Source organism: Gossypium arboreum, chromosome 5 (assembly GCF_025698485.1).
Source record: "Gossypium arboreum isolate Shixiya-1 chromosome 5, ASM2569848v2, whole genome shotgun sequence".
Taxonomy (NCBI): Eukaryota; Viridiplantae; Streptophyta; class Magnoliopsida; order Malvales; family Malvaceae; genus Gossypium; species Gossypium arboreum.
The window spans coordinates 13,480,248-13,501,429 of NC_069074.1; the positions used below are offsets into that span (position 1 = coordinate 13,480,248).

At 30.3% G+C, this 21,182-nt stretch overlaps 1 protein-coding gene and 1 long non-coding RNA gene across 4 annotated transcripts; one reads left to right on the plus strand and one right to left on the minus strand.

Annotated features, from left to right (window-relative positions):
* Positions 1 to 2,201: 2,201 nt before the first annotated feature.
* LOC128293171 (uncharacterized) lies at positions 2,202 to 3,291 on the minus strand. Its single transcript, XR_008283268.1, has 2 exons — positions 3,052 to 3,291; positions 2,202 to 2,848 (listed from the first exon to the last, which is right to left on the minus strand). It is a non-coding gene; the product is annotated as an uncharacterized LOC128293171 (long non-coding RNA).
* Positions 3,292 to 14,819: 11,528 nt separating this feature from the next.
* Positions 14,820 to 20,963, plus strand: LOC108453624 (auxin response factor 3-like). Of its 3 annotated transcripts, none has more exons than XM_017751845.2 (11): positions 14,820 to 15,956; positions 16,308 to 16,364; positions 16,658 to 16,837; positions 16,982 to 17,066; positions 17,213 to 17,303; positions 17,376 to 17,540; positions 18,114 to 18,236; positions 18,360 to 18,435; positions 19,146 to 19,305; positions 19,378 to 20,306; positions 20,381 to 20,457. In XM_017751845.2, the coding sequence occupies exons 1-11, from the start codon at positions 15,654 to 15,656 to the stop codon at positions 20,441 to 20,443; spliced, it is 2,232 nt and encodes a 743-aa protein (XP_017607334.1). In that variant the 5' UTR covers positions 14,820 to 15,653; the 3' UTR covers positions 20,444 to 20,457. The 3 variants fall into 3 exon arrangements, with proteins under 3 accessions (XP_017607334.1, XP_017607331.1, XP_017607332.1); XM_017751842.2 differs by lacking the exon at positions 20,381 to 20,457 and adding an exon at positions 20,702 to 20,963 and having other exon boundaries at positions 14,847 to 15,956; XM_017751843.2 differs by lacking the exon at positions 20,381 to 20,457 and adding an exon at positions 20,702 to 20,963 and having other exon boundaries at positions 14,849 to 15,956; positions 18,117 to 18,236.
* Positions 20,964 to 21,182: the final 219 nt, after the last annotated feature.

Genomic DNA, 21,182 nt, shown 5'->3' on the forward strand with positions numbered 1-21,182 from the left:
TAGCTAAAGGTTTGGTAGTATTTTCTAATCACAATTAGTTGATTTGACTTGTTAATGAATGAAGAAATAGTTGAAATTTCTGCATCTATAATTTAGCTTTATCACTAAGCAAAGTTAAACTATTCAATAAATCAACTCCCAACTAATTTAATTATTGCAAAAATGAGATATCAGTACGTAATATTATTATTCATCCACCCAATAGAAATACCAGGAAAAGATTAAGCGCAAATTATCATTAACCGGATCCTGGGCTCAAATAGGCCCGTGTTCTTAGTTATTTTGTTGCATTCGCAAAATTGGAAATTAAAGCAGTGCATTTTTAGGAAATAGAATCATTCCAAATTGCATTAATATATGCTTAAGTGCTTCTTTTAAAAGGTAACAACCTTTCATGATAAAAAGATTATTTAATGGACATAATTTTCGACTTTCAATTCACCAAATGGACACAATTATTCAGATTTGAAAAGATATCTGACAAACCCAACCATTACTCAAATCAATATTATTAAGATTATGATTTTTTTAAGAAAAATCTTATGATTATTAAATAAATAATATTTTTATACACATAAAAATTTTATATTAGACTATTTATTTAAATATCTTCTATTTATTATATATTATATATAATAAATATAAAGTTTATGAGCTATCTATTGGCTAAAAGTATCACCGAGACATTTGTACTAAAAGTTAAAATGTATTTTATCATTTCCACTCAGAAAATAGATAAATTAGTTCATGTATATTAGATCAAAGATAAATTGATCATTTTATTAAAATTTTTATTCATTTTTACTGTTAAAAACTGATTGTATGTTGACATGGGGTACATGTGGCATGCTATGTGTGACTGTTTATTTATTTCGTCAACCACGTCAGTTTTTAACAGTAGAAATAAATAAATTTTTAATAGGAAATATCAATTTACTCTTTAATTTAACATACACAAACTAATTTACTTTTTTTATGAAAAAATTAAATTAAATTTTTATTATATCCATAAATAAGTCACATGTTAGAACCATAACATGAAATTTGCAGTGTACTTTAAATCTAGGCTTAATATCTCTTTAGCCCATGTAGTATAACTAAATTATCATTTTAGTAATTGTACTATTTTTTTTAGTTTTGCCCTGTACTTTCAATTTGTATTCCCCATTACCTACTAGATATTTGTCGATAAAAGAATTTAAATCAGCCAATAACACATTGACACGTGTTAATTAAAGTTTAAAATTTTTAATAATATCAAAAATTTTAAAAATCATTCAAAAATCTAAAACAATCTAAAAAAATCTTATAACTTAGATATTTATTAAATAAATTAAAAAATCATAATCTATTTTTAAAAATTATAAAAAAATATTTTTCAAACTATAAGTATGTGAAACTTAAAAATAATTAAAATAGTTTAAATTTTTCATAAAATGTTAAAAAAAACTCGTTTGTTTGGAATTCTAGGTTTTAGAAAATTTTAAATAATTTTATGATATGTTTTGAAAATTTTAGAGATTTGTTTTTGCATTTTTAAATCAAATATTTTATATTTTAAGGAAATTTGAGTTTTTAATAAAATAATATCACTAAATTCTTTAAAAATTGGCTCGGTGAAATAGATGTATTTAAATAATACTTTAAAATGTATAAAAAGTTTTTTCCTCTAACTTGAGAAAAATAATTAATTAAATGTTATGTGTATGTATAAAATTAGAATGTTAAAAAAAATCATGCTCTCATAACTCAAGTTAAATAATTCTCAAAGTGTTCAAAGAAAATCTTTAGACATTCTTTTATTGGGTGATCTCTAACCCTTTTAAAGAATTTTATGATTTTTAACTTTAAAAATTCATAATTCCTTTAAAATATAAAAACCCAAAATATCATAAAATTATTTAAAAATTTCATAAATTTTAAGATTTTCTAAAAATATAAAATTCCAAACAAATGATTTTTATAAAAAATTTATGATTTTCTTTTAATTTTATTTTAGATTTCTCATCCTTATCATTTTAAAATGTTTTTTATAATTTCCAAAAATAAATTATGATAATTTTCTAAAATTTAAGATTATTTGGTGGGTTCCTATATTTTTATGATATTTTTGGATTGTTAATGATTTTTTTAAAAATTGATATATTTTAATATCTAATTTTTTTACTTTCTTTAACACGTGGCAACGTATCGTTGGTTGATTTAATTTTTTTAACAGAAAATATATAGATGGGTAACGGGTATACGAAATAAAGTACAAGGGCTAAACTGATAACCAAAATAGAATACAGAGGCCAAACTGATAAAAAATAGTATGCGTACTAAAGTAAGAATTTAGCTATAGTGCAGGGACCAGAAGAGATATTAAGCCTTAAATTTATTTTTGAAGGCATCCATATGATACAGCACCAATTTGGGTAAAATATCGTCTTGTGCACCCATCCTGGGTAAAAACTGCCCGTCAGGGCCCCTTCCTCTCACCCAAGTCTTGGCCGTTGCTTTTTGATTCTCTGACAGACAGACAGAGACTTCAAATGTAGTTTATGTTGTTCTTTAGATATACGATGGACAGTATAGACAGCTTCCGATCAGGCGAAGACCAGTCTAGTTTCTCTTGCCAAGTTTCATATGGGTCCTACAGTTAATAATCTTAGCCACGTCTCCCGTCAAACGTCTTGGGATAAGAGAAGTAAGAGACCAAACGGTGTTGAGGTTGAGAGGTTTTGGTTATTCTGGCGACCGACAACAGCAAGCACCGTCTCACACTTTGAAGCACTCGTACATACTTATACTCTTTTAAGACTGGGCACAATGATCTGAAGGGCAGAGCCAAATGACCCAAAATTTCCTAAAAGAAAGTGCAGCAGGTGACGCGAGAGAGGAATAGGATTTACTGTTGGTATAAAGCCATAAAAGAATGGCCAAGGATTTAAAATTCAAAGCGCATAGGTAGCCATTGATTGAGTTTTCTCAACGGGGATTAATGCTCAATGAACAATAAACTAGAACACAGGTAAAATCAAGAAACAATAAAAAGAAGATTGAACTTACATTGAAATCACTTGACTGAATTACTTTCACAAATTATCCGCTGATGGATATTTACTACACGTGACTACTATAGAGAGTTGTGATATAGACATATAGCTAAGCTGAGCTAGCTAGGTTAGCATACTGCTAAACTTAAACCTCGTTAGCACTATTGTTATTACAATAATAAAAAATATATAAATTTGAGTGTAATTAAATTGTATTATTTTTAATTTAAAAATATAGATAATAAGAATTATATAAAAGAAAAAACTTCAAAACCATAATGATAACTCTTTGCTGCAATTTCAAAATTGCATTCATATCTTGCAAAAAAACAAATCGATGATGACTCTGGCTTTACAGCACCATTAGATCAAAGTGTCGTCATAAAAAAAAACTTTTATTATATATATTTATTACAAAAGAAAATTATTTGATATATGTGAATAGATTTTTTAGATTTTACGAGTGTGAAAATTTAACAAATATATTATAGGATATAATAAAAATTAAAAATAATTATATAAAAAATGTGACATTTATTATATCTTTGACTCACTTGTGAAGTTTAAAATTTTCATTAATAATATATCTAATAAATATTTTATTATAAATTTAATTGAATCAAATACATTTTTAAAAAATAAAAGAGAGAGAGTTGGATTTATACTAACCTGCCCAAACTTGAACAGCTATAATGAAAAATCAAGTGGGGAGATAGCTATTTGAGGGACATGGGGTTGTTTTATAAGATAAGGTTGATGGGATTGTAAGGCAAGGCAGGCAAGACAGCAAAGAATCTTGTTCGGGGGCAAAAGCAAAACGAAGGCAGGCAGTGGAAGATCGGTACTGAGGTAGGGACATATAGATTGGGGTAAGAGATTGCTCAACTGAAAAAAGTGTACACTCCGTAATCAAGAGAGACATAGTCTATGGATGATACATTGCAGCTTCTTCATCTCTGTATTTTTAGGATTTATCCTTATTTGGTCCTGGTCCTGCTTCATCTTATTATCTTCCGAAAAAAACTGTGCAACGTAAATAATGATCTACAATTCCTTACACATACAAACGCACACATATATGCCATAAGTAAAGGTACAAGATTGAAAAGAAAAAAAGCTAATGGTAACAGTAGTTTGTCCTAATGAGTTGAAGACAAGTGGTAATGGGTAAGGACTAAGGAGTGTTGGTATCCTAAAAAGATAAAAACAATAATTGTGGGGAGAAGACTGAAGAGGTTTCAAGTAAAATATATATACAACACTGATATGAAACGATTATGACTGTCTTCCACCTTTAAACCTTTTGTTTTTTCTTTTTCATTCATCCGATGTGATATATATGATTATTATTGGGTAAACTACAAAGAGTTGCGTGTGAATTAATCTGGGTAATGAAATCCATGTCATAATCAAGAAAGCTTGATACGTTTTGTCTGCAACATGACAACATCGCTTTTTCGGTTTCCTTTTTACGTGTTACCCATGTTTTAATTTGCCTCCTTAACCCATAATATATCTTTTTAATTTCTTTTCGCTTACCATAAAAATTCATCAAAATAAATACTTCAACCTGAGTAAAGATGGTATAAAACAAAATTGCATCCCTTTCTAAGTATTATTTTTTTATTATATATTATTGATATATAATTTTAATAAATTTTAAACTTAAACCTAGAACTTTGAATTCTAAATTTTAAACTCTAAATATTAAACTCAAAATTTTAACTCTAAACCCTAAATTAAAATATTAAATTTAAGATTTAAGATTTAAAGTTTAATGTTTAAGATTCAATATTCAAGTGATCGAGGTTAGGTGGGATTCTAAGTTTGAGATTTAATTTTAAAAATTACTAAAATTATGTATTAATAAAATAAAAATTTATTAAAATATAATTAAATAATTGAAAATGAATACAAGATAACGTGACACTCTAATTTCATACAATTTTTATCTTTGAACAAATAATAATTTTATTGTGCTAATAATTTATATTATATAAAATAGGATTAGACTATTGAGGACGTAATTAATTACATTTTTTTATTCTTTCTCATTTGTTTGAAAATGTTGCAATTATGCCAAAAACAATAGGAAGGAAATATTACTATTATTCAACAAATGAAAATAGGAAAAATGATATTATTACATTTTCAAATTTCCAACTTAGGAAATATTATACATATATAGAAATTACACTTCAATTTAGAGACTATAAAACATATTATTTGCATGCTTTATTAGATACTGGAGCTACCACAAGTAGTTGTAGAGAAAATGCCATCCCTGTAGAAAAATGGGAATTGATGAAAAACCCAATCAGAGCTATAGGAATTGATGGTAAAGAAACCATAATTCAATTTAAAGCTAGAAATATACCAATTTACATAAATAATGTAAGATTTGTAATTCCTAAAATATTGTGTTTTCCTGAAATGCATGGAGACATATTATTATGAAATAATTTTATATATCATCATCTACCGTTTTCTATAGATAGAAATTTATTAATATTATCAATAGAAAAAACTTCGTAGAAATACCTTTAATAGAAAACCATAAATTTGTATGTGAAAAGGATTTAGACCAATAAGAAAAGAACAAATTAAACAACTAGAAACAAATCATTGGTTGTTTAAAATTCTATAAAATAATTTTAGTGAAGAACCATTAAAATTATGGGAAAATAGTCCAAGATATTGTGAAATAAAATTAAAGAATCCTAATAAAATAATTAGAATCAAACCTATGATCTATACTAAACAAGATATAGATGAATTTGATATACAAATCAAAGAATTATTGGAAAAAGGATTAATAGAAAAAACTAATAGTCCACACTCAAGTCCAGCCTTTATGGTAAGAAACCATGCTGAAATAAAAAGAGGAAAAGCTAGGATGGTAATTAATTATAAAAGACTAAACCAAAACACTATTTTTTATGGATATTTTATTCCACGAAAAGATGTTTTGATTAATCAAGCTAAACATGCAAAATACTTCAGTAAATTCGATTGTAAATTAGGATTTTGGCAAATAATGCTAACTGATGAATCTAAACCATTAACAGCCTTTAGTGCACCTAATGGTCATTATCAATGGAGAGTAATGCCATTTGGGTTATGTAATGCACCTCAAATCTTCCAAAGATGGATGGATTCTATATTTAATAAATATAAAAAAATTTGTGTAGTTTATATAGATGATATATTAATATTTTCGAAACTCGAAAATACATAGAAAACATTTAAATATTATCTCTCAAGAATTCATAAAACATGGAATTATTTTAAGCCCTAAGAAAATAGAATTAGAAAAAACAGAAATAGAATTTTTAGGTTTAAATCTATCTGCTGATGGTCTTAAACTACAAGATCATATTATAGTAAAAATAAAAGAATTGTCAGAAGAAATTAAAAACCAAAAACAACTTCAACAATTTTTAGGAATAGTTAATTATGGAAGAAACTTCTTTCCTAACTTATCTCAAAAAATAGGTGATTTATATGAAAAACTAAAAAAGGATAAAACTTTTAGCTGGTCTAAAGAAGACTCAGAAATTATTAAAAATATAAAATCAGAAATAAATTATACCCCAAAAGTCTATTTACCAAAACAAGGTGATAGATTAATTTTAGAAACCGATGCATCAGAAAAATATTGGGGATGTATTTTAAAAGCTAAAACAGCAAAAAACGAAGAACTAATATGTGGATATAGTTCTGGAAAATTTAAATCAAATGAAGTTAATTATGCTATATATGAAAAAGAATTATTAGCTATTAAAAAGGCAATGAAAACCTTTCTCATATATTTAGCATCTGAAAATTTTATTATAAAAACTGACAACCAGGCAGTCAAACAATTTCTGACTAATAATAGTCTAGAAAGTGTACCAAGAAGAATTAGATGGTACAATGATTTATGTAGTTTCAATTTTGAAGTTTTATATGTCAAAGGTACTAATAATATTATTGCTGATTATCTTAGCAGGCCTTATGGAAAGAGGTAAAAAACCTCTAGAACAAGTCGAGGAATGGACTACTGTCCATAAAAAACCCAACAAAAGGAAAGTAGATAAATCCTAATCAAGGATTTACTCTCAATCAAGGATTGACCCCCAATCAGGGATTTACTCCTATATTAACAAGATTCTATCCTAATCAAGGATATTATGTTCCTTATCCAATGGTAAGACAACCAACTGGATCTCCTTCATCATATGCATCAAGAATGGTAAACGAATACCCTTCAAAAAGAATAATTCAATCTCCTTGGTCTCAAGATCTGAATTCAGCATATCAAGCCAATTATTCTGAAGTTATAAAAGGAGCAGAAAATTTGTTGAAACAACAACAAATTCCAAAAATAAAAGATTTTTATAATCCAGGATTACCAAGTGAAATTTATAAATATATTAATGAAATATGGAAAACCCATATTTTAGAACAAATAGCAGATTTTAGACGAGCTCTTACAAAGTTTTCACAATTTCTAGTTGAAAAAACAACCAAATAAAATGAAGCACATGAATTATTATTAAAAGCTGTTTTATACAGAGATTGGCAAGAACTCAAAATAGAATATACAAATATCAATGAGATAAATAATCTTATCGATATATTTCAATACTTTATTCATAAAGGAACAAATAGTCCCATTATGAATAAAATGTTTAGAACATGTTTATATAATAAAGCTAGGAAAATACTACCGCAGAAATTTTGAAAAAATCAATAAAATTATCTCAACAACCAATGACTCAATATAAAAAGTCTTTTCGAATACTTTTTACAATCATATGTTTATCTAAATGATATAGGAAAGAAATTCTACTATAAAATTCAGATTAGATCATGAACCATTTGATATAAACAGATTGAATGGGATTTCGTTAGAGAAATTGTAGTACAAAACTTTTCTTTTCACTTATTAAAAGATTTTCCTCATTATAAAAGCTATATTGACACTTTTAGTATATCAAGATGATTTTTATTACTATTTTTATATCCAAATAAGTAGTCTTATTAGAATTGCTGAAAAAGAGCGATTCTATCAACCATATCAAATATGGATTATTCAACGAATGTTTGATAGTCCTTATTTATCGCCACCAAAAGATAAAAACACTTGACCAAAACCATTGACAAGTGTTACAATAATCCAAAATATTTTCAAATCCAAGCCGGAATTGATTTAATGTCAACAGCTCGACATGTACTTCAAGATTAAACATACAAACTATCTACCGATGGAAGAAGAATAGTAGCTGATAAAAACAGCATGATTCAAAAATCAAGAGATGAAGAATTCATACAACTGCTAAAGAAAATAGCATATATGGAAATAGACGATTTCCCTTCAGAAATAATTGAAGAAATCAAGAACACGTGGGAAACTTGGAATTCACCAAGACTATCACCAGAATCTTTACACCTGGATGAAATAGAAACATGGAACCTGGACAACATCCAAGAAGGATAAAGACAAAACAAAGACCACGTGGAAAGTCAAGAAGACTTTCAAGTTGATTTTCAAGATTGGCGGTAAACAAAAATTCAAGGCATCCATGTACGATCAAAGATATGACAAAGGCAACTGACAACATACGTGGAGGCAACAATAAATTCATCCTTATCAGAAACACTGTGCGGGATTGAAGAAAAATCAAATAGAGTTTAGAAATTTTACTATAAATAGCAATGTAAAGAGCCTAAAGAGGGCATCGAAAAATAGTTTAGAATCTATATGCATAATATGATTGCAGGTTTTATCTTTATATAAACAATCTGTCTCTTCCATGTTACTTATCTTTGGTACCTAAAACCGTCTGTTATATTATTTTGTCTTAACACACAAAGGCCTATCATCTCTCACCTAGACTTAAAAAGGCAAAAGTTAGACAAAATAACAGATATATGAGTTTTAAGATAAATAACCACAAAATTAACTGGATTGTAAATTAAAGATAAGAACTTACAATGAGTATTATGATATGAATTTCTCCAAGAACCGTAACTCCGAGGGGCTCTGATACCACTTTGTTTATGTTTAGATAAATATATGTGTTTGAGTGCGGAAGAAAGATATTTTATTAAAAGAAAAGGAAAGATTTTTACAAGAAAAGGTTGTTTACAGAGAGAATACTGAAAGTAAAAGGAAAGATTTCTAAACTATTTTTTTCGATGCCCTCTTTAAGCTATTTACATTGCTATTTATAGTAAAATTTCTAAACTCTTTATTTTTTTTCAATCCCGCACAGTGTTTCTGATAATGATGAATTTATTGAAAGAAAAAGAAAGACAGCTTCTGTTTACGAGAAAAGATTCAACATCGAAATGATTTTTACATGAGGCGTACGACAAAATGAATTACAAACACCTTTGCTTTCCTTCTCCTTAATTTTTGGTAATTTCACATTTTCTTTCCTTTTTTTTTTAAATACTTTGCGGTGGTTTATATAAAAAAATATTTTATCCACATTTTTATTTAATTATAATATAAAATTATGTTTCTTCCATATTGTTTTTTTGGTGGACTTTACAAAACAAATTGCATGACAATAATTGTAACATAATAATATACAAAATTTAGTGTCGTAATTTAAATAAAATCCTAAATGCATTAACTCAATTTAAATAGATAATAAAATCGCATAAGATGCCATTAAACTCAAGCAAAAACACGTAAAGACATCTTTGATGGTGATTTTTTTTATTAAAAAAAAGGATGCTTTATATATTAGTAGGCCCGGAATAGTATTCCCTTTTTCTTTTATTTTTGGTCTAATTTCAACAAAGTGGAAGTACATCATCAATCTCAATGTGAATCTAAGAACGACTTTGCGGTACCCCCTTTGTTGTCTCAGATGACAATTATTAAATTTGGGAAAATCAATGGACAAGTAATTATTTTGATGTTTCTTATGTCTTAAAGTAATGACTAGTACCTAACTTATCAGATGCCATAAAAATTAACAAATTGTCTTAAAACACGGTCAAAAAGACATCATTATAACTTATAGGATTGGTTAAGATAAGATTTAGGTTAAAAGAATGATCCTCGTGGTTTAGCACAACATTATGATAGTATCAAGCATAATCAGATTTTTATTTTTTAATCTTTGAGGTTCCTTTTTATCGTATGGTGCACGTGAGACCGAGCACCATCATTTCTTTCCTTAACCCCCACACCCATATATGACTGCTAAAAGGCTTTGCTTTTGGATTTGGTCTCTTTCCATTCTTGCCATTTTTTCAAAACTAATTTTCAGATACCATGTTTAGGAAAGAAAAAAAGAAACCCTGCCACATTCAAAGACGAAAGAAAAGTACATTTTTTTACTAATTACATATACTGATAGCTAGGAGTGATAATTATATACAGATAACTTTTTAAGGAATAGTCGGTAATTTCTTTTTTTTTTTCTTCAATAATCAGGAAAGTTACAAGAAGGAAGAGAGTTGATGAAGTGGTGAGACACTCCAATTACTGAGGTGTTGTTGATGTAACGTTTCAATCTACTACTTCACATTTGAGCAAAAAGAGAGAAAAAATTTTAATATAGTAGATGAGAGAATCAAGTTGCCAAACAACTTCACAACTAGGGTATTGATTAGGCCAAAATTTTAAGGTTGAACTACCTCCAGTTGTCAATCCCAACTCATTTAATTTAGATTAAGCCCTAATGTTGGATGCTTATACAAATATTATAAAATTATAGTAAGAAAAACCACTATTCGTCTTTTCCAAGGAAACAATGCCTTCAAAACGAGGCAGAAAATAGCAATGCCTAACTAAGTCCATATTTTATGGAAGAAGGATGTTTTAGGTTTCCCAACAGAGCAACTGCCTCACATTTTCACTCCGCTCCAAAAATACCCAATTTCATAAATATATTTTATTTGGGGCACTCCCCTTTTTTCATTACACCTTCCTCCTAAATCATCACATGTTTTGCCTACTGAAAGGTGCTTATAGGATATTAATGTTTGTAATTTTTTGTTGTTTTTTTTTTAGTTAAATTTGGTTCTCATTTTTTAAAAATTTAAATTTAATTATCAAATTTTTAAAAGGTGTCAATTTTTAAACACAAATATTAACTAAAACATTAAATGTTTAAATATAGCAGTCTGTATACTAATTTACATATACTTCATACTATCTTTTATGAATTTTTAACTTTTTTTATAAATTTTAATTTTTTAGTTTTAAATTATTTTTTAACATGGCATATAAGATATTTATTTTAAAATTTTAATCTTTTAGAGAGCATTTACCTTAAAAATATATTTTAATTCATTTTGTAATATTAATAATCAATTTTAGCTAAAAATAAATAATAATCTAATTAATAAAAATATAAATATTAAAAACTAAATTTATAGTTACGTGAAAATTGGAATTTCTAAATTACTGAACGGGTCATCAATTAAATGTTGGCGCCTTAATTACTAAAATTTAATGTTTTATATATATTTTAAGTGTAGTTAGCAGTAAAATAAGAGAGAATATTTAAGCCTCGCCAAATTTTAATTGAAGAACTAATGAATTCAAAATAAATATTACAAATTAATTAACAATATATATGGTAAAATATATTTTACGATAAAAATATTGTATACATAAAATATATGGTAACATATTAAAGGAATATTATTATAATTTTCTAATCAAATTGATGACTCGATTGAGAGTGATATCAACTTAATTAAGAACTTAAATAGTAATATAAATAATTAAACAGAAATACCATTAATGATATTTTCTAGATTTTTATATACTATAACATGTTGAAGCAATTTATTAGCATTTGATAATCACTATATTACTAATTATTATAATTAGGCAAGATGACTTATTTTAGTCTTTAATTTTATAAAAATTAATTTAGTCTTTCATTTAATTTTTCATCTTTTTAGTATTTAAATTTACATTGTTTGTCAAGTTAGTCCAAAATGAATGAAAAAGTTAATGTTTGTTAACTTTGCTAGTGCATATACGTGAATGTTACACTAGCAATTAATTTTAAAATTTTAAAATTCAAAAAGAAAATTAAGAAACTATAAAACTTATAATTTTTTTAATATTTTAATTTAAAATAATTAATTGCTAACGTAGCATATACTATCATTTGGATGTCACATCAACAAAGTTAATAGATATTAATTTTGTCAATCATTTTAGGATGATATGACAAACAATACAAGTTTAAAGGTTAAAATAATCGAATAATTATATAGAAGATTAAAATGATTATTTGTATGGAGGACTAAATAAGTGATTGTACCTTATATTATTAATTTTGACGATTTAAATGGTGTTGTAAAAATAATTAATGAAAGATTATATTAAAAGGTGTTTAGCGCCTGGTTTATCAAAAGTAGAGTGAGCGCTCTAATCAACAGCCAGTCTAATAACGAGACAATCTTAGTGCGGTTGGTGGGACTGACGCAAAAGATTAAAGTGAAGACAAAAGGGAAATATATAAACATGTTATGTTATTTCTACGCTCTGCTAACGCGCGTTCCTGTGCACCTTCATTCTGTTTTAAATAGGTTTTCATATATTTCTTTTTTAAATAAATAAATTTTCATGTAAGTATTTCTTTTACTAAAAAATTATGGATAAAGTACGTAAATAATAACTTAATTTTGATTTTAATAATAAAATAGTGACTAAACTTTCAATTCAGTCATTCGACGTTAGAAAAATAACAAATCAATCTTAATAATCATTTAACCGACCATGTTGAAGTGTTTCCTGCATTTAAACAACCACAATTTAAGAACCCTAACTAGTAGAAGAAGAAGAAGAAGAGAAGAAAAGGAGATGCCTACCGTAATTCCTGTGTAGACAATAAAAGAAAAAGAAGAAGAAGAAGAAGAAGAAGAAGAAGAAAAGAAAAGTGATGCTAATAGGGACGTAGTTAGGGGGCTAGCAAAGGCCCCAACCCCTTAAAATGGAAATGTTTCCACTTAAATTCTTTAAAATTTTAAAAATTTAAATTCATAAATGTAAAATTACAATTTAATCCCCTAAAAATGATAAAATTTAATTTAATCTTTTAAAATATATAAAAATATAAACTATTAAAATAATAAAATATATTTTTACTATCATAAAAATTAATCTATTTTGGAGTGATGGTAATATTAATTTTTATTAAATAAAATTGAAATATTAGGTGGCTAATAATTGTTGTTGTCATAATTATTATCACACTAAACAGTTTTGGAGTGAAAAATAAAGTTTTTCTACTAAACCAAATCAAAATTGGTTTCATTTGCTTATTTTTACCTTTTTGCTTTTCATGCGCTTAACTTTAAACGCGGTATATAAGAGATTGTGTTTATTTTATCCTATCAACATTCATCCTTTTATCCCTAAAAAATATTTTTTTATTTGTAAATGAGATGCAATAATAAAAGTTTGTGAAACAACGAAAATGCTAAACCCATTCTTTATCATGTCTAATTAAATTATATTTAAATATAAATGAAAGACATCTACATGTAGAGAATGAAAATATAAAAAGAAAGAGAGTTGGTGGAATAAAGAAAAGATAAGTAATAATCAGCTTAAAGACTAGTATCATTGTTGGGTAAAATAAAATAAAATAAAAAGAAGAAAAATTTTAAAATTTTGGATTGAATTTTTAAGGTAAAATATTGAATATACTGTTAATAGAATTTAAAACTTTCACTATTTATGACAAATGTATATAAAATACGTGATAAATTTATAATACGAAATAAGTTTAAACAAGCAAGTAATGCTAATATACCAAAAAAGTTTAAACAAGCAAGTAATGATTCAATGAAAAAACGCTCGTTGGTGGCGAGTGGATTTAGAAGGTATGTCTTTTACAAGTAATAATAAATGAGTTTTTAAAGATAAGTAAAATAATAAAAGATAAAAAGGCTTAAAAGGAGTGAAGGGGCCAATTGGCATTGAGTTGTAAACCCGTTTGGTCCGGGTCATCTGATGCATTGATCAGCTAGGCTTTTAAGGCTTGGGTTTTGGGTCATTTACAAACAATTGATGGCTCTGATAAAGACCTGCCCCTTTTTTCATTACTGTGACACCCTTTGTCCTTACTTTCCCAATTTCCCTTTTCTACCCCTCAGATACAGCAATTCACATCCAATGCTAACATAACACATCCCATTCATCTCATATTCTAATACACCACCAATACTAACAAGGTTGGTCCTATGGCATCATTTCTCTGGTTTGCACTTTTATGCATATAAATGAATGCTGCTTTGCCTTCTTTGAAAAAGTGAAAGATATTATTCTTTAATTTGCACTTTTCTTTTGTTTGCACTTTTATAAATCTATGTACTATAAAGTCATGTTATTAAATAACCATTGCATTGCATGCACCTTTTTGTTTTAGAACGACGGGTCTCCAAATTTTCATTTAATTTCCAGCTACCATAGACAAAGATCACTGCATTTAGTGAATGCTTATTGTTACATCATGTTCATCTTTAATTAGATTAATACAATACAAGCTACATGGTATAGGCTACCTCTCTCTGTATCCTAGAGGTTTTTCCTCCATATTTGATTCCCCCAACAAAAAATTAAAGTTAATGTTTGATCCTTATATATATATGATAGAAGATTACAAATTAGGGCATCACCGTTGATCAAATATGATACGAAACAGTTACAAAATAAGCAGTGGATGTAGGGGCTATTCAGACAGAATATTGTCTCTATAATAGAAAGGGTTGCTAACTCTGGTCTCTTTCAGGGTTTGGCTAATTTAGAGTAAATTCATTTCCCATCCTCCTTTTTAAAAAGTAAAAAATAAAAAAGTCAAATGCAGGAAGATTGGGGAGATAATGGTTAATTAACGCAAAAGAAAATACAGAGGAAATTAAAGACAAGTGGGGGAGGGACAGGAGTGAGAATTGGGGATGTAGATGGGGACAGAATAGACATCCACCCGCAAATACAGGGGAGCTCGTACACAAACCCTCTGCATTTCGTATTTCTTCTTTCTTTTCTTTTTTTTTTTCTTAACATTGTTTTTTATTTTATTATTAAAATTTAGAATTTAACTAAAGTACAAACCCAGTTAAAAGCTCAATTAATTGTCATCACTTCATATTTTTTTCTCTTTTCTGCCACACATCACCACCCAGCGGTCGCAGCAGCATTGCAGCATTATCAGTTGCAGCACTCTGCTGCTTGCAGTCGACGAAAACCCACAAAAACAGAACTTGAGAATAAAACTTTCTTTCTATAATCCCAAAAGCAAAATTGAATATGTAAAATTCCAATTAATTAAAAGCTCATAAAAGCTTTGATTTGATATCTAAGAAAAAGACTAAAACTCCATCACTCCCTAAAAGAAAAGAGGAAAAAAAAAAGGGGTTTTGTCTGTGGTTCTTTTTCAGGGCGTGTCTTGATGACTCCAAATCTCCTTTTTGCAATGCCAATGTTGAATTTTTAGTCTTTACCTTGAAAACCCATTCTCTAAAATGCAGTCATGAAATATCCTCTCCTTCATATTTCATTTATTGTGCTCATAAGGCCCAAACCTTTCCCTTACTTACTTAAAGTTACCATTTTTTTCTAAGCTTCTTTTCTGGGGGGCACTAATGGGGGGTTTAATCGATCTGAACACAACGGAAGACGAGGAAACGCCGTCATATGGTTCTTTATCCCCTTCTTCATCTTCAGCTTCCGTGTTAAGTGCTTCTGGTTCTGCTTCAAGTTCTCCCGTTTGTTTAGAGCTCTGGCATGCGTGTGCCGGTCCACTTATATCTTTGCCCAAGAGAGGAAGTGTAGTGGTTTACTTCCCTCAGGGCCACTTGGAACAAGTGTCCGATTTTTCCGGCGTAGCTCCAGCATATGATCTCCCTCCTCACGTGTTTTGTCGGGTTGTTGATGTCAAGCTCCATGTAAGCTAATCTACACATATTTTCATTAACTGTCCCTCTTATCTTGTGTGTTCTATAGATTGTCTTCGTGTCATGAATGTTTTTTTTATTAAGGGGAAGTTCTGAGGATTGGGGTTCTTTTTTCCTCCTTTTTGAAAACATGGAATTGTGTTGGTGGATTTATGGGTTTCAATCCTTCTTTTCTTCTTTTCTCGGTTTTTGGGTTTTGAATCTAGGTTTGATTCGGCTTTCAAGAGAATTGGATTTAATTTACAGCAAATTCGAAGTCTCGGGGACAAAGAAGAGTGCTGCAGCGTGTGAGTGTGTTTAAAATGTGAAATTTGCTACTGAAATGTTTAATTTTGTTGGCAGGCTGAGGGTGCCACAGATGAGGTTTACGCTCAAGTTTCACTTGTTCCTGAAAATGAGGTGGGGTTTATTCTATAGTTTCTTGTTACATTTGATTAACGGTTGCTTATAAAGGTAGTAACCGACTGACTACTATGATCAGTACGAACCAAGTTACTTTATTTAGTTGTTTCAGTTTCTTAAAACCAAAGAGATTGGACAATGACATCATTCTGAACTAGAATCATTGCTCAATGATACGTTGAAATTAATTCTAAACTTTGGGTTGTCATTATCTAGGTTAATGTACTTGTTCATGGTGCTTTTTTCTGGTTACCTCCAAAGTTGAGTCTTATATATTATGCTGTATGTAGCAAATTGAGCAGAAGTTGAAAGAAGGGAACATAGAAGTAGATGGTGAAGAGGATGCCGAAGCAGATATCAAGTCCACCACGCCCCACATGTTCTGCAAGACTCTTACGGCTTCTGATACCAGTACACATGGAGGCTTCTCTGTTCCTCGTCGAGCTGCTGAGGACTGCTTCCCTCCCTTGGTAATCCTCATGCACTTTTCTCCGTATTTCGTTTTTTTGTTTTCCTTGTTTTCTTAATGTATGTTCACAGCAATTGATTATGTTTTGTTAAAGCACTCTTCTGGATGTATATAGTTTTGAGTTTTAAGTAGACTGGTATTGTAGGATTATAATCAGCAGCGGCCCTCCCAAGAGCTTGTTGCTAAAGACCTGCATGGCCTGGAATGGAGATTTCGACACATCTATAGGGGTATGCACTAAATACCGAATGCATTTTAATCCAACATTTTGCTAGTGATGGATTTCCTTTCACGGTACAAAGGCATGTCGATCAGATCCTTGATTAGCTGTCCATTTCTCAATTTGCTGCTAAAGGTATTTTTTTGGTTTGAATAGGACAACCACGGAGGCATTTGCTTACAACTGGATGGAGTGCTTTTGTAAATAAGAAGAAGCTTGTCTCTGGAGACGCTGTGCTTTTTCTTAGGTTAAAAATTTTCCCCCTCTTGTGAAATTTTAATCAATACCTCATATGAATCTTATTTAGTTTCCATAGCAGGGGTGAGAATGGAGAACTGAGGCTGGGAATCCGAAGAGCTGCTCACATTAAAAATGGCACTTCTTTTCATTCTTTGTGCACCCAGCAGTTGAACCGCAGCAATTTCGCAGATGTGGTCCATGCTATATCTATGAAAAGTGTGTTCAGCATTTACTACAATCCAAGGTATGTTACTGCTCCAATTAGATGCTTTACAGCCAATGTTATGGGGATTCTATTGGAAATTTTATGAAAGACTATGCTACGCTGGCCTTGGAGAGGGAAAATAATTTGACCTGAGTGAATAGCATGCATAAATGTTTAAATGGTAAATTTAGTGCTTATAGATGCAACTTGGTTTTTAAGTGGGTGATTTTGGGCTGCATTTTTCACTTGTTTCCTCATTTAATTAAAGCCTGAATCGCATTTGGGACATCCTTTCTCTATCCCGAAATAATTCATGTCTTAATATATATAAGAAGTTTGAACAACTATCTTTAGTTTAAATACATGGTGTCATAGATACAAATTGATATTATTATTGAAAAATCATCGCAAGCTTGACCCTTCGTCCTCAATATCATCATGAATCCAAACAGGGGAAAGTACTGTGTCCTTTTTCATGCGGAGAAAACATTTAAATTACCATTGGTCCTATATGCCATTGGTGGTTAAGTGCTTGTGACCCATTCGTGCTTAGTTTTGGGCATGTTCTACTTGTTTGCATGCTTCCTCGGTCATATTTTTGTTGATATCTAGCAGGGCCAGTTCATCAGAGTTCATAATACCAGTGCATAAGTTCTGGAAGAGTCTTGATCATTCTTTTTCTGTTGGAATGAGATTTAAGATGCGGTTTGAATCTGAAGATGCAGCAGAAGGAAGGTCTGACCTGATTGAACCTTTCAACTCTTCAGATATTAAATCATATTATATTTAGCCTAAAGAAGGGATGAAAACCTACTCTACCAAGCTATCAAGACCTTAATTCAACTTTTCATTTTGCAGATACACAGGAGTTGTAACCGGAATTAGTGAGATGGATCCTGTTAGATGGTCTGGTTCAAAATGGAGATGCCTGCTGGTATGGTTGCAGACATTGCTTATACATTTCGAAATATTATACAAGTTCATAAATGAAATATGCCTTTCTGCTTTTAATACTGCCATAACTTGTAATAAGGTTTCATTCAAACCTTAAGTTATTATTGTAAAAGAGCTATATATGTTTAGGCTTTGACAAAAGTAATTACACAGGACAATTCTCTTTTAATGATTTTTCTTTCCACCCTTGAAGTTAAGCTGATATACCTAAATGGATAGTGTTCCTCCAATTATTTGGTTCATTACATAATTCATGTAGAATTGTTGCTTATTGTCTACGCTCGTTTAGAAGCAGTGTCGAGCAATACTGCTTTATCCTGCAAAATACTTCTCTTGTATTATCAATAATTAACCCTCATTCGTCCAGCCTAGATATGCATTAAGCAGAATGAACATAACAAAAAATGGCCTTGTTTGGTGGACCTTATTTTCTCGAGCGCTGTACTCACTCTTAGTTAGATGCCAATTATTTAGGTTTGCATATTTGGAAGGTGCTTGCACTTCAGAACTTAAAAATAATGTTTCGAGTTTGTTCGCCTGTCGAGCTTCACATGGTTGTTTTGATTGCTTTGGTTTGGTCTTGCTAATTAGTTCTCATAGGCAATGTTTTGAATATCACCTCATTGGTTTGTGATTTTATCAATAAATTACTCAGGAGTTAAGCTAGTAGATTTTGGGCTTATTTTGCAGGTAAGGTGGGATGATATTGAAACCAATAGGCATATTAGGGTCTCTCCCTGGGAAATTGAACCATCCAGTTCAATATCTAGTTCTAACAGCTTGCTCTCTCCTGGTTCTAAAAGGAACAGGGTTGGACTGCCTTCAGGGAAACCTGAATTTATGGTTCCTGGTAGGTGCTTCTGCATAACTAATTCTCTTTCATCTGTCATGCAACATTGTTTGACATAGTCCTTTACAACAGAAGGAATTGGAGCATCAGACTTTGGGGAATCTTTGCGGTTCCAGAAGGTCTTGCAAGGTCAAGAAATTTTGGGTTTTAACACTCATAATGATGGTGCTAATAGTCAGATAATGCACCGGTCTGATATAAGTCGGCGCTTTCCTTGCTCTAATGGTTCTGGTATTGCTGCTATACGAAATATTGGTAGAGACACATTGGTGAATCCTGATATTTCTTATAAGGGTGTAGGCTTTGAGGAATCTTTCAGATTCCAAAAGGTCTTGCAAGGTCAAGAAACTTTTGTAAGCCCTCCATGTAGAAGAGGTCCAACTGTAGATGACACTCGAGAAAGTGACAGTCCTGGTGCCCCTGATGTTGGTCAGTTGTCGGGAACTAGAAGTGGATGGTCTTCTTTGATGCAGAGCTATAATACTCATAGTCGTATAGGACCATCTGCACAAGTGTCCTCACCGTCTTCAGTGCTAAAGTTCCAACATGCAAGCAATCCATTTGCAAACGTCAATCCTATTCATAACTTGAATAGCCAGGAAAAGGAGCAAAGAGTTCATAAAAGTAGTTCTTTTCATGCTCCCGAAACATATGGGGACGGGATACCATCTTCAACTGGTGGACATGGTTCCCGTAGGAGGTATCTAGGAAGCCTGCATTCATTTGGTCCTTCAACTGATACTGTTCAGCTTGGTGATTCTCAACCTCTGTCAGCACAACCAACATTTAGGACAAGTCAAGAATTAGCTGCTTCATGTAAAAGTAGCTGCAGGCTTTTTGGTTTCTCCTTGACTGAGGGAGGACATGATGCTGCCAAGGAGGACAACATGGTGCAAGCAACCTCGTCATTGGGTGCTGGAGCTTTCTTACCTCGCATTGGGGAACAGTTTAACACACAACCTCCTGCAGTGACAAACACAGTTGGAAGCAGTTATACCAAAGTAAGCAACCTCTACGCTGTCAGAGATATTGTTTATGATATTGCATTATAGTTTAGTGATGGAATAGAGTGCAGGTCCCACCAATAAGGAGTTGTGTGTACACAGGGTTTTGGAGCTTGATGAATATGATGTTGTGATCGGAAAGTTATAACTTTTATTAGGTCTGCTTATTTCGGGTACCGGGGTTGTGGAGATTAACATCTGACATTTTAAATTTCTATCAAGAGTGCCTTGGGTGGCACGAAAAGTGTTTTTTGGTGTTACACGAAACGAGGATGTTGGGTTTGGTGTGGTATGCTATCTGGTTTGAAGTGCCTTGGGTGTGATTGTGGTTGAAAATTGCTATGTTGGAAGTTTGAACAGCTTTCAATAGTTGGTGGCATTTCCTTTTACAGGGAATCCTGCAACATTGTCTCAAAAATTATGATGAAGATGCCACTAATGATGACAGAGCAAGAAGATGCATGCATGCCTATAGTCTGCTTTAGTTGCATGCGTGTTTGGATTGCCTCCTCATCGCCTAAATTTGATGAATTGTAATTACTTTTTATGAACTACTTTGTTCTATCTTTTTAACTGACTTGTGGCTATTCTTGTATTAACCTTCATGCTCATATGGTATCAATTCTATATTATTACAATGTTTTAGTTAGTCAACTGAATTTTAAAGACTATAATATTAAAATTAAGTTCTAGAAGGAGAATTTAAGTCTGAAATTTTGTAAAAGTCGTTGGATTGAGTTCTTTCGAAATATAATAATAATAATAATAAATCTTGTTCAATCTTTTAATAAATAAACACTAAGTTACATATAAATTATATGTGGGCCAAAAAAATTAACACTACGAATTGTATTAAATCTCTTTAAAATATAA